This window comes from Chroicocephalus ridibundus, chromosome 14 (assembly GCF_963924245.1).
Source record: "Chroicocephalus ridibundus chromosome 14, bChrRid1.1, whole genome shotgun sequence".
In the NCBI taxonomy this organism is placed as follows: Eukaryota; Metazoa; Chordata; class Aves; order Charadriiformes; family Laridae; genus Chroicocephalus; species Chroicocephalus ridibundus.
Genome location: NC_086297.1, coordinates 10,462,139 through 10,489,903, shown reverse-complemented (window position 1 = coordinate 10,489,903; position 27,765 = coordinate 10,462,139). Strand labels below are relative to the sequence as shown.

Below are 27,765 nucleotides of genomic sequence, written 5' to 3'. Positions count from 1 at the left end.
GTTTAATTATAATTGCGTGAAAATGTACTTCCTGATGCTTCCCAGTTCTCGCATTATGAGAAAGAGTGAATTGTAAACAATGACTTGCTTTCCCTCTTTCTTTCGTATTTATGATTTTATATATCTCCGTTATATCCCTCCACTTATTCTTTCTAGTTGGAAGCATCCCCATCAGTTAAATTACATTGCAGTGACTCAGTTTTGTTATCTCTTCCTTTCCTAATAATACCCAACGTCCCATTTGCCTTCCTTTTTCTGACAGCTGCTGAGCTCTTCACTGACATTTTGACAGAACTATCAGTAACTTCAAGATCTCTTTCCTGAGTAGTAACAACTGTTTTATAGCTAGCTGCATTCTTCCCTAAGTGCATTGGTTTGCATTCATTAGACATTATATTCCATAGTTCATTTACTGTCTAGTTACTTAACTTAGGCTTAGAAAACATTTTCTTTTCTGTCACCTTTAGTTTTCACTACATTAGCTAATTTTAAATCATCAATTCATTTCCTCACTCCATTGTTCTCCTTTTTTCTAGGATCCTTTATGAGTAACAGGGCTCATACAGACCCCTGCGGGACAGTGCTGATAATCTCACTGCACTGTGAAAAATCATCACTTATTTCTTCCCTGTGTCTTGCCTTTTAATCTATCTACATATAAGAAATCCTTTCTTCTTATCCCAAGATACATAACTTAAAGTGCCTCTGATGAGCAAGTGAATTATTTTTATTTTGATCACTAAATATTTAGTGCAAAGAATACAGAAGAGATTCCCTTTGTCCTTGTCTACATTTGTTCCCAGGTGTTTCTGAAGAAAGCAGGTCACTCAATTACTAGTTGGATTACTCATCCCTATGACTTGAAAAACAAGGAAAGAAAACACCGCGAGTACAGGTCTTTGAAGCTCCAGGGATAATTGAGATCAGCAGCACCTCTTAAATTAATCACAGTAACGCAGTGGAAGTATCAGCTAAGTAGATACTTTCCTTGCAAGTTTTTCAGACTATCTTCTTTTTTCACGTGTTATCCTTTGAGCTGGTATTTTTAATTTGTACTCACAACCAATATGAGAAGATTTTCTAAAACTGAGTATATCCGACTGGCAATTTGAACATTAACAAGACTTTTTTGCCAATAAAGAAATTATTCTTTTTGTCATTAGCTTAGTCTAAAACGCTAGTTTAGATCTTGAAGTTCAAGTACTCAATGCAGACCTGATAAGCAACCTGATATTAAAAAAAGCATATGATACTTGCTTAATAATTCAATACTTTACATGCTCTACATACATGCGGAAACAAGACATCCAACATTAAAGGGCATCAAAAGAACATCTTAGCAGCTATAAGTGATCAACCCAAAGTTTCAGCTAGCCCAAAAGCCTCTCTAACATGCCCGACAGTACGTCCCTTGGTATAGTCTAAGAACAAGCCGACTGCACCACTCTCCAGAACTCTTCCAAACTCTGGCAGATTGTGGACAAGTTTTCAGAAAAGAAAAATATTTTTTGTTCAGGCATATACTCTTAGCATCCACCGACATCCTGCAGCAAGAAGTTTTTACAGTTTAACTATGTGCTGTGTGAATAACCACCACCTTTTCTTTATTTTAATCCTGCCACCTGCTACTTTATTTTGCTTCTAATAATATATAATCTAGAGGGAAATCACTTCCATTCATGATTTCATAAACCTCTATTATGGCCCATTTATTCCTCACTCTTCCTAGATGTTTTAGCCTCCCCTCACATGAAGATTGCTTCTTATCTCTGGTGATCCTCAGAACCCTTTTGAAAACCATTTCCAGTTCTACTACGTTTCTGAAGATGCACACAACACTCAAGACATGAGCATACCAGAAATTTTTAAAGCAGCAAGTTAATGAGCGTCTTCTATTTTTATTTTTCCAAAGTTCAACTTCAGTTCTTCCACATTACTTTAGAATGGGGTCAAGATGAAGGATTAGGAATAATTTCTTTATTGAACAGCCTTAGCACATCCATGCCTTAGAAGATTTTGAAATCTGGGAGAAAGGTAACAAAATTTACAGATTCTTAGACCTGTCTTCCTAACTGCTGTCCTCCCACTTCATAAGCGGACATGTTTCAGATGCATGCAAAATGTGAAATAAGATTTTTACCTAAAACAGTCCAACAGAGACCCAATCACGTCATCGGCTAATTCTTTTGGAAGTCTTCCAGTTATTCTACCAATTCTAGAGAAGTTGAAAGAGAAAAAAAACCAAGCATACAGTGATTCATTAGTACTGCATTTGATGAGTAAGTCCAACAAAAAATTTAGTTACTGGAAATTTACAGTAAAATGACTGACTTCAAGATGACAATGCACTACGCTAACACCATTACCCTAAAACAACTATCTCAAACTTGAAGCAAAAGCTACACAGTAGCGAACTTAACACAGAAATACATTTTTTAAAGTGGAAGAGAAAAACATATTTTGAAGAAATGCTACTTTACACCCTTCAAGTCAAGTCTTATCCAGAATGTTTATTTCCAACCATATCCAAAATTTTCCTGAAGACTAGCCCAATTTCATATGCACCCAGAAAAAGACACAAACGTGGCTTTATACCATGAGCTGGGCTAAAGCCATTTGAAGTAACTGTGAATATTGACAATACACATAAATTATCAATCGTGGATTACATCAGACTGTATTTCTATGTTCTTTACTTTAATTAGTTTAGAGTAACCATAAGAAACCTACCCTTTTGCTGCAGACCACCTGACAATAGTGTCTTTGTCTTTCAGTCCAACCAACAATTGCTCTGCAGATAATTTTATTTAAACAAAACAGATTATTTTAATTTAACAACAGAAAGTCTTCTTTAAAATGTTCAAAATTCATCTTCCTCTTAACATAACTGTCCCCTAGTTTAAATAAAAATATTTGCATCCAGATTTCTTCTATTTGCTATACAAGTAAAACTTGAACTCAATGAAACAAGAAAGATGTCAAAATCATTTTCTAACAGAGAACTGGTTTGAAATTTTAAATACTGTGGAACATTCAAATATGGAGGTCGCAGTGCTTTTTTCAGTGGTTTATTAGATTATTCAGTTATAAAGGTCTTCTGATGCAATTTTTGCCTATTTATTTACAGCATATCCACCAGCAAACTAGCAGAGGACCTGCTGTATGACTACATACTAACAAAAAAAAAAAAAAGCTGTTCCTTTGCTACTACCGTACTACCACAGCTTAAAAATTTCAACCATAACTCTTCAGCTTTCATGTAACACGATTTTTTTGTTTTGTTTTTCATTACGCGTTTTAATTCATCCTTCCATCTGTGAAAGGTTCAAGATATCTCTTTCAGATTACTGGATAAACTTGGTAAAATGTATTTCAGTAACTCCATCCCCCAATCCCACAACAAATGCTACAGTATTGAGTTTCTGCTTGAGATGCTAAAATGCAAATCATTTGACAAAAATATAGTATATTTTAACCGGTTGCATAGATTGAAATTTTATAGGCTTTCTAATTGTTCACATTAGCACAGATACCCATATGACCTCCTTAGCACTGAGCAGGCTGTTTCCCAATATATTTTTAATTCGCTGGCCTTACAATGATTTCTGTCCAGTTTTAACACACCTACAACATTTTCAATCTCTGCTGGAATGTCATATTCCTCTTCATCGTCAGCTTCATTAGCAGCAACTGTTATCATCTGATTCTGCACAACTGAACCAGGAGCTTGCAGATTGGCAGCCAGAGACCGACAGCCACGTTGGTATCTGCACAAGAAACAGACACAGTTTCTGATTTAATTCATTTTTCTGATTTAAGTTCCAACTGAAACAGGTACATACTGTCATAAAGCCTGCTTGTCAAGTTACTACTCCTCCCAGCGTACAGCTCTCCAGTTATTTAGTGGTTGCTTTAAAGGAAAGGGCAAAAGTATCCCATTCTCCTTCCTCCTGACCCAGCTGTCTGTTTTCCGAGGTGAGAAGAGATAGACTATTTAAATGGTTCCTTTTCATTATCTCTCCCTTTCCTGTTTCAGTATAACCTACTTTCCACTGCTGACAATAGAGAGAGGCAAAATTCCCATGCTCCAAACACCTCTCCAAAACCTTAAAAAAAATTAATAAAATCAACTCATTAAAAATTGTTTTTTAAATGTTAAAGCTAGCTCAGTACTTTCTGCCCAAGCTGTACTCAGATATTTAGCCTGTGGTGTAGATACATTCTTACAAAAGATATTTTACATGCTAAACTGACTTTTGCCATTGGGCAAGGTACGCTCTCCACCTAAAAAGAATTTTCTATGCCTAAGGACGTTCTCAAAAGTTGGTAAAAGAAATACAATAAAAATAGTCACCAAGGGAGCCTGCAATTTTAAAATATCAGTGCGAGAAATCTAGAAAAGAGTTTGCCCTCTGGCAATAAGTAAAACCAGACACCAAAACCTGACTAATATGCAAAACGAAAGTGGGATTGCAAACCACTTTTCCCCTGTGAACTTTCTATCGAATCAGGGTAGAACTATGTAATGGAAAAAGTTATGTTCCCTCTTACAAAATTGTACTAAATCAACTTCAGTAACAAAGGTCACTGTCTTCCCATCTTTACCGAGTTATGCATTATATAGGAACAGGCTTCTGCTTGTGTAATGTGCAACATGAAAAGTCAAAAGATTTGGATTGTCACAGCACTAATTTACTATACCAAAATTGGAAAAAATTACAGGAAACTAAATACAGTGGGAGAAATCTACTTTTCCCAAACAGTACAAATGAAGAATGTGTTTATTCACAAATTACACAGGGATTTCTTTTAGGGAAGGGAAAGTTAGGAGGGCAGAGGGCCAGCAGTCAAATGTAAGGATTTAAGTATTTTTAAGTTTTCCGAGTGACTTTGGATTTTTTTTTTTAAAACTGTTTCAAGTTTAAACTAACCTCCATTTCGCTACCTTCGGTTTCACAAATGTCATTCCAAGTCGTTGAACAAGTTTCATCCCTAGCTTCCGAAGAACCATCTGATTACTTTCTGACAGCTTGCAGTTATCAAGACACTCAAGTACAGTAGCAGCTGTTAAAAGAAAATAAACACACTAGAAAAACTGTTTTTAAAAAATCTCAGTAAGAAAATTTTCTAAGCTTTTCAAAGTTCTTTGGAAGATTTAGATTCTTAAAGGTATTACTGAAATGGAAATGCCTTATTACCTACTTTGTAATAGCTTTGACACTGGTCAAATCCTTCACCTACCAAACAGGAAGGATTGCTTTAAGGATTAGTTTTGACTATGAAAATTATAATGAACCTAGATTCTGAGAGTATTTATGCCTCTAATTCTCACTGAAAGTAAGCTGTTCAAGTACCTTTCAGGGTCTAAGAATTTTCAGTAGTCTAACAGAACCAGGAGTCAGAAAACCTAACTCATTTACTCTGCAGGCAGTTTCTGCACACTAAGAAAGCGTTCCCTTTCTTCATTTATTATTTGCAGGCAGCACCAACTTAACTCCTCTGGCACAGAAATTTTTATGACGATGAATGTCCATAAACATTTAGACATGAGAAATACTGTGTATGTGTAAACAATCAGCAACAAAACCTTTCATTTGGGCACATCAAAGGTAACAAAGTTATTTGTCCAGCAAAGTAAAAAACATAGACGAAAGGAGAAACTTGGATTAATGAGTATAAAGTTGCAGGAATCAAAATTTTCACAAGGAACACATTCCTGTGACAAATGAAACAGTCCTTTTGCACTTTCAGCCTGAAATAATTAATGATTGTTTTGAAGGCTGATGATTAGTTAATAAGAGACCAACAACTTGGGCTCCGAAGGACCTACCACGCTTGCTGTAAGCACTACAAATATGGAATTATACTGGCAAAATACTCTGCAACCCTTTAACTCCAGTCTCATACCAGGGTTTTCAAAATACTAAGCGATCAAAGAAATAACAATTGTTTCAAAGTCTGAGAAATTGTAGGATGTGACTTAAAAATCTTCTCAGTTTTTAAAAAGGCTTATGATTTATCCTGACATACTAAAATTTCAATAAAATAATACACCCAGACAAAAAGGTAAAGCCAATAATGACTATTACTTCAATAGCCTTCCAGCAACCTGGAGGTTTTTGCAGCTGGAAAAGCAAGAGAGACTAATTGTTTAGAAGGAAAAGACTGTAGAAACATCAATATTCACAGACAGAAAAAAAAAAAGAATATATAAATATAAGCCTCTTCCAAGTCCTGTCAACTCCTGAATCACTAAAATATCTAGAGACCCATGCAAACAGCTTCAGGACTAGTGCTTATTTTTAAATCAACTTCTATGTTGCAAAAGATTTCAAACAGTATCTTCCTTTGACATTTGTCTGTTTTTTTCCTATTTGATCCTCGGATCTGTTATAACCTGTAATAATTAAAAATCTTTGTGTTATTTTTTGTCTCTCACATTTTCTTATCCCCAACAGTCTCTGACTGAATATTTGCTTCTTCGTTGTGAGAGTTCTCTTTTCTATGGTAAATCTATTCATTGGTATGCCCCCAATTTTTCTCTTATTACCAACTCATAACTACTTAATATTCTTTTTATATGCTGAAGGGCAGAACATCTAATTTTACCATCAGGGTTACTGTTGTGAGCCAAATATCTTCTTTTCATAACAATTATGACTATTTTGTTGTACAGTCGCATCTTTTAAATTACATAATTTTGTGTTACAGCATATTTTATCTAGTCTGTTTATTATTCTCCTTATCTGTCAGTCTTATTGCTCTTCGAGCTTCCACAGTGCTGTTTGCTATTTCTGAGTGATGACATTCCTCAATATTTTCTGTTTGCTCCTGACCAGCTGCACAGCACATCTGTCATTCCGTTCTGTTTGTCTTCACTATCTTACCTCCACCTTTACTCATATCTCAGGCATTTTGTAAGGAAGTGTCTGCACCTCAGACTTAGTAACTGGGATAACAAAACTGTTTTCAGCAGTAGATATACGAAGTTTCTTCTTGGAAGTTAAAGTAATTCCATTAAGTGAAGTCATAAGCGTAGTAAGTTTACATTATTGCTTGATTCCTGTGAATAGCACAAACCATATTGCTGGTGCACTGATAAGCTCCACAAAACTGACAAGGTCTTTTGTAGAGTTTTGTAATTAGCCATCATCTTTCCCTACCTCTCTTTACTGCTATCAATAAAAAACAAACTAGTATTTTTCAGTCAGTTCTGACCATATTCCAGATTTCACCATGAGATTAATCTAATTCCTACATGCAGCCACACCGTTCAGAAACTTCTGTGCTCTCCTTTCAGGTACCTGTCTATCCCTAATTGCATCCATTACAATCTCTTTTCACTAGAAGTTTTTTCTCATTTCAGCAATATCACTACATGATTCCAGATGGGTCCCGTACACAGCAGGTTCTTTAGACTTGGGTTTTCAGAAATCATGTGCTTAGGTTAATACTTGAAGATCTTCTGCAAAATTTTCAGCAGTAATATGTATAAAACTAGTTTATTTTTACAAATATTTTCCACATCTTGTAGTTTATATGTTCTGTGTTCAGGTCCTGTATTATAGCAATGGCCAATGTGATCACCTGCCAAATTCTTTGATGAGCTGTTCCAACGTAACATTCCCCAGTTGCGTCTGCTCCTCCCTCACTTTGTTATCTCTTCTTTTTTCCCCCTCATTTTGCATGCTTTATAACTTCCCTGTTGATTTCACTCTTTACAGCACCATTTGTTATCAGTTTAATATTTCTTTCCTTTTTTTTATTGGAATGATTTTAAAAACAAAAATCAGGCTATTACAAACTTACCGTATGGCAAACAATCTTCTCTTTTGCCATGTTTAAATAACTGTGCCTACAATAAAAATATAGAAAAAAGACATGAGAATATAGAGATTCTAAAGCACAATATATCAAGCATGTAGTTCTAAAATTCCTTTTAATGTTCTTGCAATAATCTGTCATATTTCCTAATTTAATAGTATAAAAGGAAAAGAGTATCATATCAGGGTGCAGTTTTACTTTTTTTGTAAGTCAGTGCAAGTCAAGGATACTGTACCCCAGTCCTCCCCTCCTATCCATACAATCACACAGGGAACCAAGTTAGCCAAAAAACACTCAAGAGAGAATAAAAAAAGAAAAAAAGAAAAAAAAAAGACAGAAAAAAGAGCCACTAGTTTTTAGCCAGCTCAGCTCTCCAAACCATCCAGCTCAGTGCGCTTGGTCACACAAGCTCAATGCAGGTGCAACCACAGCACCTATTCTCTCAAACAGCTCACGTTGCTTTGAACCTCTAAAAAGTGAAACAGAATTTGCAGAACATGAATAAAGGCAGAAGAACCAGGAGTACTCTGTATCCTGTTTGGGACTTCCTGACACCAAATGTCTCCAAATGGAACAAGCCTTGCTTACGATGTAGACAACCCAGGACATAGTACTCATCAACACTGGTCACAGCTACGAAGCAGGACAGGAGGACACGTGTGAGTGAGCTTAGCTATTAGTAGCAACCACTCTCTGACAGACAGGACGCAGTACAGGTTAAGCTGCTGAGTATTTTACCCTATTCCTCCAAGAGCTTTTGAGAACTCCATGTTAAACTAGACAAAACTAGCTACAGAAATCCCTGACTGCAAGCCCTCTACAAGTATACCTCCAACAGGCAAACTTTAATTCCCGTGCCCAGGGATTTAAAGAAGCAAAGAGCTTCCAAAATAATTTTATATACAATTAAATATCCAAGTAAGATTAAATCCCAGCACTACAGTGAGACAAATGGACTATTAACACCTGACAAAAACATGTTACACATTTAAAGTTTCCTCCATTCACTTAGTATGCATCAAAGCTACTGTGTTCAGTCACTTATTTTTCCTTGCTTTGTCATTAACCAGAAGAAAAAAAATCTTCCTCAATAAATACGCCTAGGAGTTAAACAAGAACAGACTTACCTTAAAAATATGTACTTTCTCACACATACCAAATACACACATGCCTCCCATACTGCAGGTGTGGTTAAGAGCAACAAAGGCAATAAAAACACCTTCAGGCTATGTACCCATTCTATTTTGTTTTGTTACTAAATTGCATTTTAGGATCCTAAATTAGCACTTCTGATCAGCTCTACTACAAGCTCTACAAGGGAATTTGGTAATATATATTGAATTATTTAAGATTTTTGATGTTTTTACAAGTAACTAGGCAATTGCAAGGCATCCTTTAAAACCTACATTTACAAAGCAGAAATGCTACAGAACTACTTCAGGCTGACAAGAACAGCCAGTAGAAGTAACTACCAACTCAGAAGGTATAAATATAGCATAGCTTTTGTCAATATACCATATCAGTACAAAAACTGATATAAAATATCAGTTTATATAATATTTCCCACTAACATACCACAATACTCTGCATGTATTAAAAAGCCCAAAGAAAAGATGACAGAAAATCTGCAAATCTTCGGTATAATTAACAAATCCAGAGCACCCTAAAATTTTTCTGCCTCTTTGCTGAAACATGTAAAAACTCATATTTTCATCACTTTGTTCCAGTGTTCTGCTTTAAAAACCTATCGGTTGGTTTCTTCACAAGGTTAGCAAGTTTGCAGTGGATGCTGGGAGATACTGCAGCATTTCTGCAGCACCTTATCTGCACAATTACTTCTCCTTTCCGTATAAAAGCCCAGCTAAGAGCAAATACTGTTTTTAAGGCACACACAGGCTGCCTCCAAATTATTAGGATTATATTCAAGCATATTCAAACAAAATACAGTATAATTCCTGAAGTAGTGATAATGTAAAGAAACAGCTTTTTTTAATGTAGCCTTGGGAATGCTCCCACTTCTCAGAATACCGTCTGGGACCTCCTGCTAAAATGGAACATAATCCTCAAAACATCTACACGTTTTCAGTCTTAGGTAGTTCCTAAATTCTGGCACCTTTCTACAAGTTTCTCTGTGACTTTTCGCATCCTCAAGACCAACTTTGATTTCAGCTCTGATTCCTCGGGAAAAACATAACTAGAAGGTATCACCTCTAAGCAAGATGTGGGAAGAAATTTACACACACACAAGCAGGAAATGAGAAAACTCTTCAAATATTGTACAATAATTGTTTTTAATGTTTTTCTAAAGAAAGTAAGAAAACAGCCTCACACACCTATGAGTCAATTGAGAACAGTGAACTTGACAAATTCTGTTTCACAACCATTTCTATTATTTTCTGAACAAAAAAGTGAAACATACATTGTTTCCCTACAAGTTTCACTACATACTTAAACAACAAACTATTTTCATATCTAATTTTCAAGACAGAACATCTATTCTCAAACAAAATACTGCAAGAATTTATAATATACTTTCAGATGTCAAAAACATCATAGCAACTGCTGTAAATCAACCAAGATATGGATTAAGGGATTTTATCACTGCGAGTTTTTAGGGGATGTAAAAAGTAACCAAAGAACAATGTAGCTACTGTGTTTAAATTAATCACTAAACTTAAAAAAATAGGACTTACGATTTACATGGTTTTTGTTCAACAGAAGATGCTACCTACTGACTTTGGAATAAACACAGTTGAAAATGCCAAATGTTTGAAAGAAAAAAAAAAGTTCTGTGTTCACACCCTGATGTACATTGCAGGGCAGATACCGAAACACCAATAATCTGGTAGACTGTTGTAAGTGATTATTTCTCTGTATCAGAGAAAGGTTTAACAGCTATTTTTACAAAAAAAATCCAATTTTTATAGAAGCAAATAGATGATAATACCAAACTGTTGAGAACAACTCTTTAGATATACAATATAGCAGGAAATCCAGCGGCGGGGCGGGGGGGACGGGTTCCGATTGTAAAAATGTCAAGAAAAGAAGTTTTCATTACTTCAAGAGTCAAAGCATGCAAAAGCATTCACAAGCCCAGATCTCCCAAACTTCTGAGCTTACTAGATATGTTTTCCGGGGAAAATAAAAGAGCACTTTAACCAATACTGACCTTTGGGGCAGGGTGGGTGGGGAGGGAAAGCGGTGTATTTTCTTCTGCCATGTGCTACAAACAGTCACGCACATAAGGCAAAGTTACTGCCTCAGAAAAATCCTGCAAACCTAGAGCTTACAGGCGTTATACTAAAATTAAAAGTACATGATGCATGAACAGAAAATGTTTTTAAAAAAAAAACATGTAGAAAAATGGACAAATCAGCATTACGGTATTCAGCTTAAACTTCCTGCCTTGAAGGAAGAAAAATATCCAAGGCACACCATTTCAAAAAATCTGATACAAACAAAATAATTAATAAGCTTGGTTTGCCACCTGCATAGCCATTTTAATGTCAGCAGCTAACAATACTGAAAGTAAGAAGCCTGTCTATTGGAGTATCCAGGCAATCAAAGTTACGCCATGGTCTCTTCACTTTAATGAGGACATGCAGCATACACCAACTTACCCAACCTGTTGAACTGTTGAGAAGTATGTGACTCCCTCTCTTATAAATAATTAAGCCACCTACAAATTAGAGAAAATCAGTGGTGTGCAAGCAATGACGACTGTCAAGTCTGGTTTTGCTTTAGAAATAGCATGGTGCAAGGAAAACAAAACCTAGTTTCTTAGTAATCACAGAAGAAACACACCACACCTTCCAATTGTCTGCATAACCCACTTTGGGCCCGACCTTCATGAGCTGTATCAATCAGGATCATCTCCAGGACATGTTCCCCAAGCTATACAAATCACCATTAAGGGTGGCCTGGCTGTTTGGTAGCAAGTATATCTTCCTGCCGAGCAGGAGACACAAGTCTGAATCTACCCTCTGGTTGTAACCAACCAAGTCAAGGATTGAGAGGATAATTTCAGCCTCTATGGGAAGAGAAGAAAATGATATCTTTCATTACTCTGGAGCACCCCCTAGTAGTCACACAACATCTAGGTCCAAGGAAAGCTATCAGCCATCCCTGCCTCCAGGCCAGATGCAGGGAGGTAAACAAGGTGAGGGAGGACATGCTGTCAGAACAGTAAGTTTGCTTGAAAATAGAGAATATTTAATAAATTGTACATGCAGCTAATGGTAAAATAGGTTAGTTGAAGCCCTTGTTCTTACTATATCTTCGACAAACAGCTCTTCTTCTGTAGGTCATGTATTTGTCAGGGTATTGATAATGTCATCATCAACAGGGTGATTAAGCTGACAAACATCAATACAGAGCCCAGTTTTCATAAGATCGTAGTTATGTATCAGTTCAGACTGATACTGAAAGTTCAGACTAACACATGCAGAGCTAACAGAATAGTTCCTTTCCAGCTTAACAAGACTACCCAAAACCACGTATTTGAAATATTCGGAAGAAAAGAAAAAATTAGCAGCTGGGGGTGGGAGGACAGCACTACATTCTAAAAAGAAAAAGAAAGTCTTATGATAACAGAACTTCTGAACTTTGAACTATCCACAGTGCTTCTGGTGAGAAGGAAAAAAACTGGTATCAGACAGGCCACATTAGAATACTCTGTGCCACTGAAAAAGAGAGGAGACACAGTACCATCAGAAAGAGGTCAGCGCCCTTGGTATCTGCAGACTTAGGAATTTTTTTCTTCTCCTTATATCAACACTGCTTTTTCTACACCTTTAGCACCAAACCACTAAGCAACAACACCTTTTGAAAAAAATAACGCCAATAGACAATCCTAGCATTGCTTATTCTTTGAGAATGCCAAAAATATAGAGACTTGGGAAACATTCTATTTGGAAATATTCTATTTTTGTGCCTCTGGGTCTGAAAGAATAGAGTTAGAGAGTTCTTTCTTCCCTGGAGCAAAATTTACATAAGCATGTAGCTATTGCTAAATAACTTTTGCATTAGAGACAGCTCAGGGAAATGCCCTGTTCTTAAGACTCTCGAGTTTCATCAGATCACTGTGTAGGGCGTTTTATTTTTTTTAATTATTACTCACACTTGTATACTGAATCACTTATAAAACAAATAAGGTTTAATAAGTTTCAATGCCCAAGGCTACCTCAACATGATGACATCTCTGTCACGCAAGAACTGGGAGTGCTACACCCTGCAGCAATAACTAAAAAGCTGTTTGATATAATGGCAGGTTTAAAAGCAAACCTCCAGACCAAGAGAATTTAAAATGCAGATTCTTGAAACAGGTTAGAATTTTCCTTCAAGTAAACAAACGTTATAAAAAAATGTAGCAATTTCTTGTTAATCCAACATTTATAATCCTTCAAATATACAAAGTATCCAAGCACAAATGTGAATTTAATTCAATACCGCAATGTTAGTTTCAACAAAAGAGGGCAGTTTTAAAAACTGAATCTGAAGTACTGCAAGCAAAGGCTCCTGCTAGTGCACACCTGTTGTGAAATGATATATTACTGACGACAGGTGTAACGAAAAAAAAGAAAAAAGCATCAGTGGAATTAAAATGTGTAATGCAGGCTGCGTGTTTCAACAAGAATCATGAAACAGTAGTACTTGCTCTACACATAATGCTGAGTTAGATTAAACAGTAGCATACCTAATCACCAAGACTTAAGGCCACAAAGAGGCAGATCAAAGTGCAGCAACGTCGAACTACTCATTGCGTACCTAACTTGCAGTTTCAGTTCATTGAAATGCAAGAGTTTCATGTCTTTTTAAAACAGTTTTGCCATGCCAAAATCACTACAAACTATTTCCTAAATGTAGACCTAAGGAGCATAATATCTCAATCCGACTGAAATCCACCCTGTTAGGGGCAGCCCTAAACTGATCCGATGGAGAAAGGCTTTTTATTCCCACCCCAGTGGGTTGCATTCCCAAAACCCACCTTTCTGTACTGACGGGAAACTGAAAAATGGTATTTTTTCTCCTGCTTTTTCAGAGAGAAATACCCAGGCAACTACAGTTTGACTCTTAAAGTAACAAATTGCTGGAGGAATCTAAGGGCAAAGAATTTTGAAGCTTGTTGACACAAGTTTTAGCTGTCCCTCATGAGGATGTGTTCTGCTTTACGCTTAGCGATTACTTATTATGTTTCTGTACGGACTGCTACAATCTTGTATGTTTAAGAGAAAAGATTTACTTATTTTAAACACTGCTTCTATTTTCAGCTGGTATTTTCAGTTTAACAACATGCTATTGTTACAAGTGTGTTACAAAATTCTTAAACTCTTGAAATAAATATTTCCCACTCCAGTTAAGCATGTCTGCATACACACATGCCTGCATGCATATCATTCTGAAAACCTTTATTCCCTAATGATATAATTTATGCTTACGTTGTAGCAACTGAAATTAAAAATTGGAGACTGAATGCAAGAAAAGACTGTAAAAATTCAGTCTGCTCATACCTACCAACGGGAGCTATAAGCTGTAGGACACAAATAAAGCTGGCCTGATAAATACTTTCTCCTATTCCACAGAGGAGGAAAAAAATCATATAAATGCAAGAAGGCAGGCTCCTGCTTCCGGGTATATTGTATCACATTCTAGTTTCGATTCTACTTGTTAAGTATTCACCTGTTTCGCTTACTATGCACTAATGAACAGGTGGATAGAGCCAAAGCCAAACTCAAAGGAATTATGACAAAACACTAATGTATTATACATCCTACAGGTCTCATCATGCACCTAGAATGGCAGTCAGTCTCCCTTTCCAGATCTGACAATGAAATGATGAAACATCATTCTGTCTTTTGAAACATGCTGCAATGCATACAAATAATGCTTCCTCCTGCTTAAGCAGCAAGTTCTAAGTTATTCTAAATATAGATCATTTCTTGTATCTTCTGATTTGGAAGAGCTGCTAGAGAAAAAAAAAAACCAACACAAAACACACACCACACACTGGTTCCAGAACCTTGCTTTGAAGTTTAGTAACACACTGGATACAAGTCCTCATAGCAATTATTCAAAAAGAGCTGCAAATTTATGCAAATTATAGAAACTCGTACAAACAGCAGCAAATCCTTAAACCTGTGCAAAGACTGTACAAGAGCATGTCATCAGACTTTGCTTGCGCTACCTCGAATTTGGTCAACAACAGAACCAAGAAGGAACAACTCCACCCCTCCAAACTCCCCCATTCCACCCAAATACATTCAGACATCAAAATTGGAACAGATACTAGAACTGTTATTTGAGTGTTTCAAAATGCACACTGACACTATTAAGGGTGTAAAACTACAAGAAAGCCTTTATAAAAACATACTCTTAGAATGTACAAGAGGAGTGCTATCATATAGTAGCGTTTCAAGTATTACGGAGATTTTTTCCATGCATAGTATATAAATTTTAAAACCCAGTTAAGAATTCAGCTCTGAGTCATGAACTATTGTTTATGACTTCATAAAACTGCAAACTTCACAAGGTAAGGAGCATTAAAGAAAAAACTTGTTCAGATTAGCAAGCAAAACCATATGAAAGAGTGCATTCTTTCACACCACTCAAGGACACTGTTGCACAAGTTTAGTATGCCTTATTAAAACTATTGAGAACAATATTTTCGCTGAAGAAGAATGGCTACAATTTTCAAGAATCATTTGGATTTTGGTTACCAGTTCTAAAAAGTCTAGGAGAAACCACTACTATATCAGAAGCCAAATTGTTTCATTTTCTACAGTTCCAATTATTTAATTTATTTCAAAGGTTTTCTTCAAAGCAAAAAAAACCACCCAAACCAACCTAAGCTGAATTATGAAATGACTACTAATATACAATCAGATACTTAAAAACCATTTTTGAGAGTTATTTATCAGTATCTGTACCAGCAACTTCACTTCAATTTGGTGATGACAAGAATCCTTAAAGGAAACATAAATACATGGGAAATTACATCTTCAAAACTGTTGTGGAAGAAATTCTAGTTGTATATTATCTTATTCTTTTCTAAAAAACAGGAACCTCTCTGTGTATTTGCTATTAAAGGTCTACCGTAGCAGTATTGTATGATCATAAATACAATTATCTCTATTTTAAAGGAAAAACAGTATTTACCAGAGCTTGGAGCATGCCATTCACAACAACAGTCCCCTCCATGGTCTGGAAGGAGGATTTAGATAACATGGAAAGTGTCCAGTCCAGGAAATCTGCCATCCTTTTTTGCCTGACGTCAGGGCGGACAATAAATCTGTCACAGAAAAAAACCCAAAACACTGCAGTTACTAACTTTATGGCTTTCAAAGAAAAATAATTTTTCCTGCTATCCAAACTGCCTGCAGTTCTTAAAAACAATTCTTCAATAGATATTTTCCTAAATCATTGAGGGTGGGAACACTCCAAACCATCGTATGTTCAGCCCTTCTGTTTCTGAGCAAAGCTCTGACACAGAATTTCATTTTCACTTCAAACCAACCTATAAATTTGGATTCTAGAAATTTCTCACCTTAATTGTAGAGCAACAAACTTTCCAAAGGTCCCACATAAAAATTATTTCCAACAGAATTACTGAAAAGCTGAAAAAAAAATGAAGATTCTCTACCATTCTCACCAAGAACAGCTATTCTGCAGATCTGAAATTTGGTGCAGATCAACAATTCATCCATAGTGCACTGTTATGAGCCAGGCCCATAAAGAGTAATCACCAGCGCTATACTTGTTTTTTCGGATATTTGAAAAGGTCAAACACCTGTTATTTAACACACTGGATGCATTTTTACTCATCTTAGAGCGGGCAAAAGAGGTTCATCGTGGTTAAACTACTTCCATAAACCTATACTCAGTCATCATCAGTACCAGCCAAGCTAAAGTTAGGACACCTGCTTCAGTTATCTAATTTAGTATTCTTAGCACCTGAACATTAGAGTCCTTTTCCAGCAGAGATTCAGACTAAATTAAGAAACTTTGTTCTCAATGCAATCAAAGGAAAAACAAGGTACACGGCAAAGCCCACAAAGGACAATTCATAGCGCTTAAAGAAGGATGTATGCAGAGCCTGTATCTGGTTACTTTATACACCTACAAATTAAATGGGGAACTGCACCAAGAGCTAACTAACGGAGAATATTAAATACAGAGAACACAGGAAACAGCGAGCAAACATGTGATCACTTGAATTGTCTTCAAAGTCAGTATCTATTGTTCAGCAACAGAACAATGAGGATTTGGGGGAGGGGTTAGTTGGGGGGGTGGTTTGTTTAATAACAGAGCAGCAGGGACAAAGCCTTCTTTTGCACAATAGCGCAGGTAACAGAAGTAACCTGTAAAGCAGATGAACTGGTTCCTAGACCCCTTCTCAGCCCAAAGGAGTTTAAATCTTAATTTCTCAAAGGAGTGTCCTAACCACCAGACTAGAAGCAAGATAAGGATAAGCCTCATCTCCTCCTACTGCAACCAGGTCACTGAGCAGACAGAGAAGAGAATTTATAAAACGAACTTCAGCTCCTTTGCCCTATGAAAAGTAAATTACTTTGGAAAACAGGAAGTCTTGGATCCCAATGCTTCTAAAGTGCACTTGAAATTGTTATGAAGTTTATACTCCTTAGAGCAGGAACCAGAACCCAAACTTCCTCTTCCTCCTCAAGGAGCTTCCTCCTCAGCGTGTTACAGAGTTAGACTCCTGTATCTTATTTCTGTCCATCCTAGGACTTTAGTATTCCTGCCTACCTAACAGTCTTAACGTGAAGATGACGAAACACTGATCTCATCTCAGAATAACTATACCCATTCATTAAAGAACTGTTTTGGGATGTCAAAGCAATGAATTCAAGCGCATGAAGGCCTAAAGGACCTGGACCTGGGTCTTCTAATTCCTGGTGAAGTGTTTTAATCATTAGGCTATTTTGGAAATGGTGTTTTCAAAATAAACTAAATAATAAGTACACTAAAAAGTAATTTTGCTCCCATGACAGCCTTATACACCTTGATGCAGCTGGTACTAGAACGAGCTTAATGTACTCTATCCCCTTATTTGTTACGAATATGTACTTTTAATAAATATTAATTCAGCCAATAAAATGGAGGTGAAGAGAACATAAGACAACTGCTAATAACATGCTTCCATAGTACCCTACATTAGGATGCAAGGCACTTGTGAAATCCTCCTGAAATCCAGGGTCGAGCACTGCATGAACGCAAAGTTTTGCTGAATGCAATGCTGTAATCAATCACATTACCATATATATGCTTCCACTAGTCATTTATTTTTACAGATACCCTGGAGTGCAAATTCAATTAGTATAATGTGATGAAAGAATCTTTTTAAATTACTGTCATCCTTACTTGAGAAGGCTTCAAAATATCCGATGTACCTTCAAGAGTCTATCACAGTTGGTCAATTTGGGATTTTTTCTGGGGTTTTAGGAAGTGAAGAAGATAAAGGGCACATTCGGGCAGATATGAATGCTCAAGAATAATTTACTCTTATGTCACAAATCCTCGAATCGGCTGCTTCTGTCAACTTGTGACAAGACAGATTACCAATGCACATACATAAAAATCCTAGAAAAGCAACTTCCAATTATCACTTCCAAAATGACTGCAAAAACTAATTAGCATAAGGAGACAAACCTACATTCTGTCACATGGACATAATATGTAGCAGGCAAGATTACTTACAAAGGCTATTCAAATGATTCATCCATTCACTTAAATTTTGCCCTGAAATATTTCAGAGTAAATCAGAAAAGTACAGGACTAGTCACCAGAGAACTATAATTCTAGTTTCAACTCCTTCATGGATTTTCCACAAGACACTGTCAATTCTAAAACAAAAAAATGTTTGTTTTGTCATCAGGTTCAAAACTACAGCATTATACTGATTAAATAAAAACTTCTAAAGCATTGAGTCCCGTTACTGAAGTTCAGAATAAAGTTAAAGTAAGTACATGCACAGTTATTTCCCAAAAAGTCAGTTAGGATCTGCTCTACTAAATGTTATACTTAACAACTTTTTTGATACAATTAATCCCACAAATTTTGTGCCCCTTAATCCAGAAAAAAACATTAACACAGATTTTATTGTTCATACTAGCTACCCACACCCACTATCTTCATTTCATCTTATTCACCCTACAGAGCCTCTGCTCCTATAGCTACACTGGCAAAACTACGTTGGCAGAGCCCCCTAGTGTAGATAGAGTATATACTAGTGTAAAGATTCTGGGGTTTTGCCTGCTTTAAAAAGAAAGAAAAAAGAAAAGAAAAAACAAACGACAAACTGAGATGACTAAAGCCCTCTTCTGCTGGAATGTATCAGAATATGTACTGCAATATATACTGGAAAAAAGATACGTGTGTACTAGCACAGTCTTAGTGATTTATTTTCATATGCATCACAAATGAAACCAGTCTCCACTAATGCACTAGGAGAAGAAAGGTGAGATACAGAAGTTCATTATTTCAAATTTATAAACAACCCTACCATCAGTATTACTAAGTAATGCAAAAAATCTCAGAACAACTGTGCCTCTGTCACAAATTGTTTGGTGTCTGAACACCAACCGCGTAAAACAATGGCATTTAGAAAGTTCTATTATCCTACACCTGTTTCATTTGATGAATTGATTAACAACAATAAAGCTAAGAAGACAGAAGTATTGTTTTCTGAATGAGAGAATGAAGGAAGTGACAAGAGGGATATTAAGAAATTAAATTCTAGCATTACTATTTCCTTTTACATAAGTACTACTAGGAAACATCAAGCCAGTAATACTAGATACCAATTCTCTATTTATCATGCAACACACTGCAAAAATCAGCAGCAACATGAAGTAACTGTATCTTTCTCTAACCCTGTAGAAAAACAAGTCCCTAGAAGGCAATTTGAACAGGATCCTGTTAAGAGTGAAAATCTGTACCAGTTGCAATAGATACTGGTTCCTCTAGTAAGCAGAAGAAAACACAGCATTTCCAACAATAAACACACTACTGAATCTGAATTCAAGCAAGTTTAACATCCCATATACAGCTGGCAACTTCCAGTCCTCCCAATGCCATCATTAGTAGCATGTCAGACTGAAAAATGACAGGAGAAACGGGAGCTAGCTTTTTTCCTTTCTGGCAAGAAGCACAAAAGAGACTTACTTTGAAACCAGTACAGCAGCTGCATCTCGAGCCTTATCACTGACAACCAAGTAACACTAAAGGTAAAAGAAAACTAACTGTAAAAGAATTCATACATGTAGATTTAATAACAACTACGCAACAACTTTGTACATGAATATACTACTTAATACTTACGATTACAAACATTATCATTACAGATATAATGTAATTACATTGGTTACAAACTAAGCTTAAGATTGTAAAAAATCAAATTTCCCATTTAACAAACCGTATCTCAGACAACAAAGTCTCCCTTCTAGTGTCCTTCAAAGCAAGTTAACCTCTATTGAAACCTCAATTTACAGTCATATTTGTGCCGCTACATGCCTACAAGTGATAAGCCACTTAAATGCTGCAAGTGTTAAAAGCATAAGTTGTTCAGGTATTTGTGGGGAAGGGGTTGTTGTTTATTTTTATCTTACAGGGCTGACAAGTTAGCCAGTTCAGCTTATGCCTAGTGAAATTTTATCACCTTTGTGGAAAATTACTCACACAGTCATAGCTTCCAATGTTACTCATCCTGATCAAATGCTAATTTCCTATATACATCATCAAACATGGCTTTCAGAAAAAGCGAGCTCGTATTTTCAAATGCTAAAAACTATTAACATAATCAAATGCATGCATTCGTATCAGATGGTCAGAAAATAAGACAGTTTATTACTTCAGGGAAAACAAGTAAAAATCTCATCTGACAATAAAGCAGCAAAGAATATACTGAATATTCCAAAACTATGGAGAAATTCTTTACAGACTAGATACAGAAAATATGGGCTTAAGTAATATTCTGAAAGACAATAATATATTACATATTGAAAGATTAGGCTTAAGAAAAATATCACAGGTTTGGAAGTATCACAAGATGCGTTATACTTACTTTTGCAATTTTAAGTATGCGATCCATTGTTGGCATACGAGCATGCCCTTCCTCAGAAAAAATATTTCCATCAAAACGGGCCAGATCAAAAGGGATCAAGCATATCATGGAGAGCCATAATAAAAGCATGTAACGAGTTTCCCAAGTCTGGAAAAGAATGGTAAAACAAAATATGCACTCCATTCTCTGGAACATATTCCAACAAAGTGCCTGAAGCACAAACTGTCCACTAGCTCCAAGGAACTTTCAAAGTAAGATGATGAAGAGAAAACTCTGAACCTGAATGCTCTGAAACACCAAAGGAGACAGAACTACTAGAGATTCCAAAAGGAAAACTGTTAAACAAAATTAACAGACCCTCCCCTCTGAACGTGAAATCGTGTTACACAAGTTTGTCTCCTCACAAAAGGAAAACTGCATGTTGCCATTTTCCTGTTTTCTCTTTCCCTCAGCCCCCTTGTGCCTCCAGTCACAAACATGAGAGAAATACGTTCTTCTTCCTACTTTCTTCAGTATTGTTTTAATGGGTTTGCTGAAACAATCTGTTTTGAGACACAGACAAGAAGGAACTTTTACAAGCTTTAAAGCTGTACAACAGCAGCAAAGTGCTCACAACTGATAATGTTTATTAAAAAATCACTTTAATTTAGAGTAGCAATAAAATTGTCTGCATGTCTATGGGTTTTGTTACTTATAATAGATCATGATCTATCTTAAAATTCATCTATCTTAATAAATATTCTGGAATTCTTATTTTTCCTTATTCAAAAACATAAGAATATGAACTACGGTATCTTGGAGCTGGACTCGATGATCCTTATCGGTCTCTTCCAACTCGAGATATTCTATGATTCAATGTTCTCAACCCATGCTTAAAAATTCTTTACTTAAATATTTTTTCAAATCAGCATTCTTGCCCAGAACGTTCCCAGCCAAATAAAACTTTAAATCAGGACACATAATGAAGCAGTGTTGCACTGTTTTTCAAACTGCAAACAGGTAGAAAAAAAATATGAAATTCTGTGTTATTTTTCCACACCCAGAAATACATTATCAGGAGGCAAAAATCCAAGTGATTCATGCCTCATGCCATAGGTGTGCAGTTTTCTCCAGTCTTCACCTCCCTCCTTTCAAAAGAAAACGAAAAAATAAAATCCCTCATAGATCTGAAGACAGATATTGGGGTTTGGGGAAGAATAAAATATTTTATGAAATTAAGCAAAGAAAATTAACTATCTTCTTAATTTCCTCATCAAAATAGAAGTTCTCATACCAACTTTGACAAAACCAAAAGGTTTAAAAACCAGCCTGTTTATATGAAGAAATAGGAATAAATACATAAAACCTAAAGTACTCTGTTTCCCATGATTTAACTTTCATGACTTCAAGCTAAATTAACATGACCACTAATGATATGCACAGCAGAAAGAGGATTTCTTAGTTACTCCTTTTAGAAATTCAGTATCTTTCACTGCCTTTCTTATTACCATTGTTTCAATTAATTTGTTCCCTCATATGAGTGGTTAGATTTTACCTGCATCTCAACTACCATCGCTTCTAAATTCTTAGAACATAACCCATGAGAGAAAAACCCAAGACCTCTCCTTCAATCAGACATTTCTCTTCTGACAGGATGACTTTCATTCTAAATCCAGCTACTCAGTTAACACCTGACAGGGTGCATGACTGCTTTATACACTTTTTTCAAGATTTTTTTCTTATGTTGTTCATCAGCTTTTTCTGTAGGAGACATAAAAGTTAAGCAAAAAGTACAGCAAGTTCTCACCTCAGAGTCTTTTGGATTCTGGTCTACAAGCATATCCAAAACAGGCTGTAGATCACCTACTTCATGAGGAAACAGTGGGAGGAAGAGTTTGTACCCTCTCACCTATAGCAGAAAGTTTCAAAATTTAGTAAGCTATCTGGCATAGTCAAGTACTGAGGAAAAAGAAAAGACCCTCTGAGGACCTTCTTGTATACGAACCTCATGTAGTAAGAACAGTAAGGATATGAAAGAAGCAAATGTCCATTTGCTTCTTTGGGTTGGACTAGATGACCTTTAAAGGTCCCTTCTAACCCAAACTATTCTACGAATTAACGTCTTAAATACCTTGAGATTTTTTGCATTTTTACAAACTTATTAAGAATTAATGGAAAGATAATTCTTTAACTTTAAAACAAGGAACCTCTGGAGATTGTTTGGTCCAACTCTCCTGCTAAAGCACAGTCACCTACAGCAGGCTGCCCAGGACCATGTCCAGTAGGGTACTCAGTATCTCCAGGGATAGAGACTCCACAACCCCTCTGCGCAATCTATTCCAGTATTCCACCCTCGCAGTCAAAAAATGTTTTCTTATGCTCAGATGAAAATTCCACAATCCTTCTTCATCTTATTTTACTCTTCTTTTTAACATTATGACTCTTGTTTTATCACTAAGTATCTCAATGTCTGCGATTTTTTTTGCATTCAGACCCTGATTTTTACTACTCTGGATTGTTAAATAACGTGAGCTACCATGAAAATCATCAAAAACAGAACTAACCTTTCACAGTACAGTTTGAAACCTTTCATTGCATTACTCAGACAATTATTTATTTATTTTACTTTTTTTTAAAATATTAAATTTTTTAAAGTTACTTAAATAACAAAGAAAATATTGGAAATTTACACATTTCAGTTACAGGATGTTAAATTTGGGATTTTTTACCTTTGTAATGATGTAAAGAAATTTAAAAGCCAGGTGAACTAGTGGGGGAGGAGATCCATTGTCCCGTACTATATCCAACAATGAATTCATCATCCACTCTAATGAAATGAGAGAAAAAAAAGTTAGACTACATGCAGTTAGCTTACAGTTTCTCATACTTCTAATAATAAAGAGGGAGACAGTAGTCATATTATATAAGTAATATTATCCACAGCAATCTTGTTACGCAAATACGGACCTTCTAGTTTAACAGATTTTCAAACAGATTTTTCTGCACAAAAAATATTTAAAGATGACATTCCTACCCAAGTGGCGATCCAGCAAGTGAGGTTGTTCCTGGTACTTGTCCATTATACCTGAAATGGAAAAGATACCTGTGATAAACTATTAAAATTAAAGGCTCTTGCAGGCATTAATTGTGAGCTACACCCCTGTTTCTAGACAGCTTTAGCTTAAGATTTCAGTATCCTTGAGCTAAGTGCCACCACTACCTGTAAGAGAGGTCAAAAACTAAGAAAATTACAGAGAAGTAACTGTAAAAATACAGTCTGTCCACTTCAATAGTGCAATCATTTACCTACATTGTATCATAAACTCTCTTCCAGGAGTCTCTCAAATTACTATGGACAAATCTCACAGCAAGATGAAACAAGCAATCACTCGGTTTATTGCTGTTCTTCACTGCAGAGCTCTTTGTGGCTCTCCTTTCCTAAGCGCGACTTACCAGCACACCATTTCTGATGGGACTTTGCAAACAGAGAATATTGCAACAAACTAAGAACAACTTGCCACAGTTTTAAGAAACAAAAGCATTTCAATTTAAACCTAGAATCAACGAAAAGCAGATACAGAAGTGAAAGCCAGATTTCAGAAAAGATCATCGAGTGATCCAGTATTGCACTAGAGATTCCCTGGGTCATTTTAGGTGTTTGACCAGAAAATAGCTTTTTAATTGTAAAACTAAAAATACTTTCTTAGCCTTTCCTTTTCCTGCATTTGTTTCTCTCTCAAACAGCTTTGCCTTCTCTATCCCTTTTCTCCGTTTGTCACATTAACACTTACATTTAAGACATAACTCAACTGCAACAGTGCTGCAGTTTACCAGTGGATGACACTGCACAACCACTTTCAAGACACCAGCCAGTCCAACAGTATCCTTGCAGCAACTTGTGCAATTCCACTGGGATACCACAGTGCTGTCTCCTATCAAGAAGGAAGCCTGAGCTCCTAGTCATCGCTAACTTCCCATTGTAATTAATGATACCTTAAGCTGCGTACAAATAATCAGAACTAGTGAATACAAGAAATTCCATCAACACTGAAAGCAATAGCTCTCAGCAGAAGTGGAATTTAATGGCAAATTCCTTATCTTCCCAACTTGTTTTCCCAGATCACAGTCTAGCAATCTAAAATAAAACCCTAAATCTAAATGCTGAAGAGAATGAACTGAAAAAATGTCCTGCTAATGCTATTTCAAAAAAAATCTTCCTAAATTTTCCTACAAAAATTATAGTTGCAGATTAAACCATCTTCCAAACTTCTGCTTCTAACAGTTCACAAAAAAAATGAGCATCACGTTTTTGTGAACGCTTTGGAGACCTGCATTAAAATCTTCTGTAACTGATCATTACTGCGTTATCTGCGTACAGATCAAAGGTATCCCCTAATCTTTGACACTATATCCCACAAATTTAGCCCGTTACCGTATTGGGACATTTTGCCCAAGAAGGATCAAACGGTACCTTCTGACACTAAATATTATAACCAAATATTGAACGACATGTACAGTACCTATCAGTTTTAAGTATATTAACACAGAATTTACTGGGCAATGATATGCATGTAGAAAGTTCATAAATACAATTAAAATACACAGAGACAGTAATTTGATATGAAATACAGAGAGACACAGGAAGGTGACTGGTTGGAGATGATGGCCTTTCAGACACTGAGATTTTTTTCAGTAATGGCTTTTCTATCCCGAAGTCTACCATTTCACCTGTGATACTGGACAATCAACACAAATGTGAATGTTTTTGCTACTTCTTTCTGAACAGTTATATGTTCATCATTAACCTCCTCAGATGCAACAGTCAGTTAAGTCGATCAAGTATAAATCTGCTGAGTAACTTCTGCAGGGTCAGATTTCCAAATTTTGGCGTTCTGCTTTTTGTCAAAAACACAGGCACCAGATCAATATTTTGACCGTAAGTTTTTGCAATTTCACCATTTTTTGCAAAAGTACTTGCAAAATGCTAGTTCACTTAATTTGATTAATAAATACACAAAACTTTGAATTAACTTTTGCAGACCACCTGGTCAGACTATTGGATCCAATACACAGATGTGGACCATAACAGGCTAATTACCTAGGACACTCCTACATGCATGTAATTATACCACTCCTACCTTCAGCTGAGATCTAGAAGCAGAACAGCTTCCATTATGTGGCACAAAAGCTCAGCTACTAAGTCAGATCCAAGCTGCCTCCACTCAGAAACAATTATGTGATCTGTATGGAGTCAGCTACCCTTCATATTTCATATGAAATACATAAGTAAAAATATGAAATTACCACTTTAAAGCTCAAAATGTATGCATTTTTAACAACCAGTTAAGTACAAAAATGGCTTTATTTGACAGACACACAAACCTCAACTAAATTACTGTCTACGTTTGAATAGGAAAATACACTAAACACAGGTCAGAATTCAGATTTTTTTAAATCCAAGACTTGAGGTTTTATTTACAATAGTTAAATAACATGTAATAATGGATGGAGTACATATCTGGAAAACAAAATGAGTAAAAAAATAAATCTAAACTACCTGTTGACAGAATTCCAGCATTACCACTAATCCAAAATTAGCGGTTGAGTCCTTTCTTGGCAATAAATTCTTTTCAGTGACATAAGAACACGCTCCCTTTGGATGATGTGCTTACCTATGAATTTTTCCATTGCCATTTCTCGAGCCACCAGATCCCCAAAGACTCCCTTCAGGCTACCGATAAGCCCCCGAACCTCCTGACTCTCTGTGAAACTCTCCAGGATATTTCTCGTCGTGATGACACCCGGCTCCTGACTCTTGCCATCCTCTGTCTCCGGCCCCGCTCCATCCCTCTCGTCTAAAGCCATGCCCGAGGCCGGCCGTCAGCGCTCCCTGTCACAGCTGGGCACAATAACAGCCGGTCAGTCAAAATATGCCTCCCGCTGGGAGAAGCGGAGGCGACCCCTCCCTCACGCGACACCGCCGCTCCTCACAAACGGCCCGGCCCGCCGCCATGCGGCCCACCGCGCCCCTCCCCGCCAGCCGCCGCGGGGCGGAGGCCCGGCCCGGCGCTACCCTGTGTCCCCAGCCGTCCCACACAGCCGGTGGCTCTCGGAGGTGGCCGGCGACAGCAGCGGGGACGGCGAGCGAGGCCCTTACCCCGCTAGCAACTCTCGCGCACGGCGCCCTGGCAACCGCCGCCGCGCACCCCTCAGCCGCCCCGCGCGCAGCCTCCCTCCTACGGGGCGCCGCGCGGGACCAAAGGCTGCAGAGACGGCCGCGCTTCCGCGCGCCGCCCCGCCCCTCCGTCGCGGGGCGGGCGGGCGGCTGAGGGGAAAGGCGGGCCGCTGAGGGGAAGGAAGGGAGGGTGGGTTATCTGCGACCTCATCCCTTTTTTACTCTACCCACGCCAAAACATTGAATTATACGGTTAATTGTCAACTCAGAATTGATAAAAAATTCTGGAAACAAAGTCTGAACGCTGAAAACTACAGAAAAAAAGGGAAGGGATGCAAGCAGGCAGACTCAATGGCTGCCCCCTCACAACAGTTCCTTATCCGTCATGCCAGATTGTTTTCTGTTAGCTTTTTTGGGAAGATATTTTGTCATGTTTCAGCCCAAGACATACCCTGTCTCCATCCACTCTTCCCACACACTCTCCCGTTCGCTACTGAATATTTTACACGATTACTTTTCCACTTTTTTCTTGACACAGCTCCAACAACAGAAAACTAAAGTCGGCATCTAAAGCAGACATTGACTAAGTCACCCATCATAGACTAAGTAGACATAGACTAAGTCCAATATGTAAAAAGTTACCTTTTTACTTATTAGAAAATAAACTTGAAGGATCAGACCAGCTGACAAACTAAAATGGGTGCTCGGG

General features: G+C 36.9%; 1 protein-coding gene across 1 annotated transcript in view; it reads right to left on the bottom strand.

Moving 5' to 3' along the window:
• The window catches only part of TBCD (tubulin folding cofactor D), a 128,221-nt gene extending 101,053 nt beyond the window's left edge, over positions 1 to 27,168 (bottom strand). The window contains exons 1-13 of the mRNA XM_063351632.1: positions 27,039 to 27,168; positions 26,554 to 26,780; positions 23,916 to 23,966; positions 23,611 to 23,708; positions 22,689 to 22,790; positions 20,903 to 21,049; positions 20,005 to 20,060; positions 15,979 to 16,111; positions 7,810 to 7,855; positions 4,932 to 5,064; positions 3,625 to 3,767; positions 2,731 to 2,791; positions 2,141 to 2,215 (exon numbers count right to left, since the gene is read on the bottom strand). Coding sequence (XP_063207702.1) covers positions 2,141 to 2,215; positions 2,731 to 2,791; positions 3,625 to 3,767; positions 4,932 to 5,064; positions 7,810 to 7,855; positions 15,979 to 16,111; positions 20,005 to 20,060; positions 20,903 to 21,049; positions 22,689 to 22,790; positions 23,611 to 23,708; positions 23,916 to 23,966; positions 26,554 to 26,746 — 1,238 coding nt within the window. The 5' untranslated portion in view covers positions 26,747 to 26,780; positions 27,039 to 27,168. The remainder of the gene's footprint in view (positions 1 to 2,140; positions 2,216 to 2,730; positions 2,792 to 3,624; positions 3,768 to 4,931; positions 5,065 to 7,809; positions 7,856 to 15,978; positions 16,112 to 20,004; positions 20,061 to 20,902; positions 21,050 to 22,688; positions 22,791 to 23,610; positions 23,709 to 23,915; positions 23,967 to 26,553; positions 26,781 to 27,038) is intronic.
• Between the last annotated feature and the right edge of the window lie 597 nt (positions 27,169 to 27,765).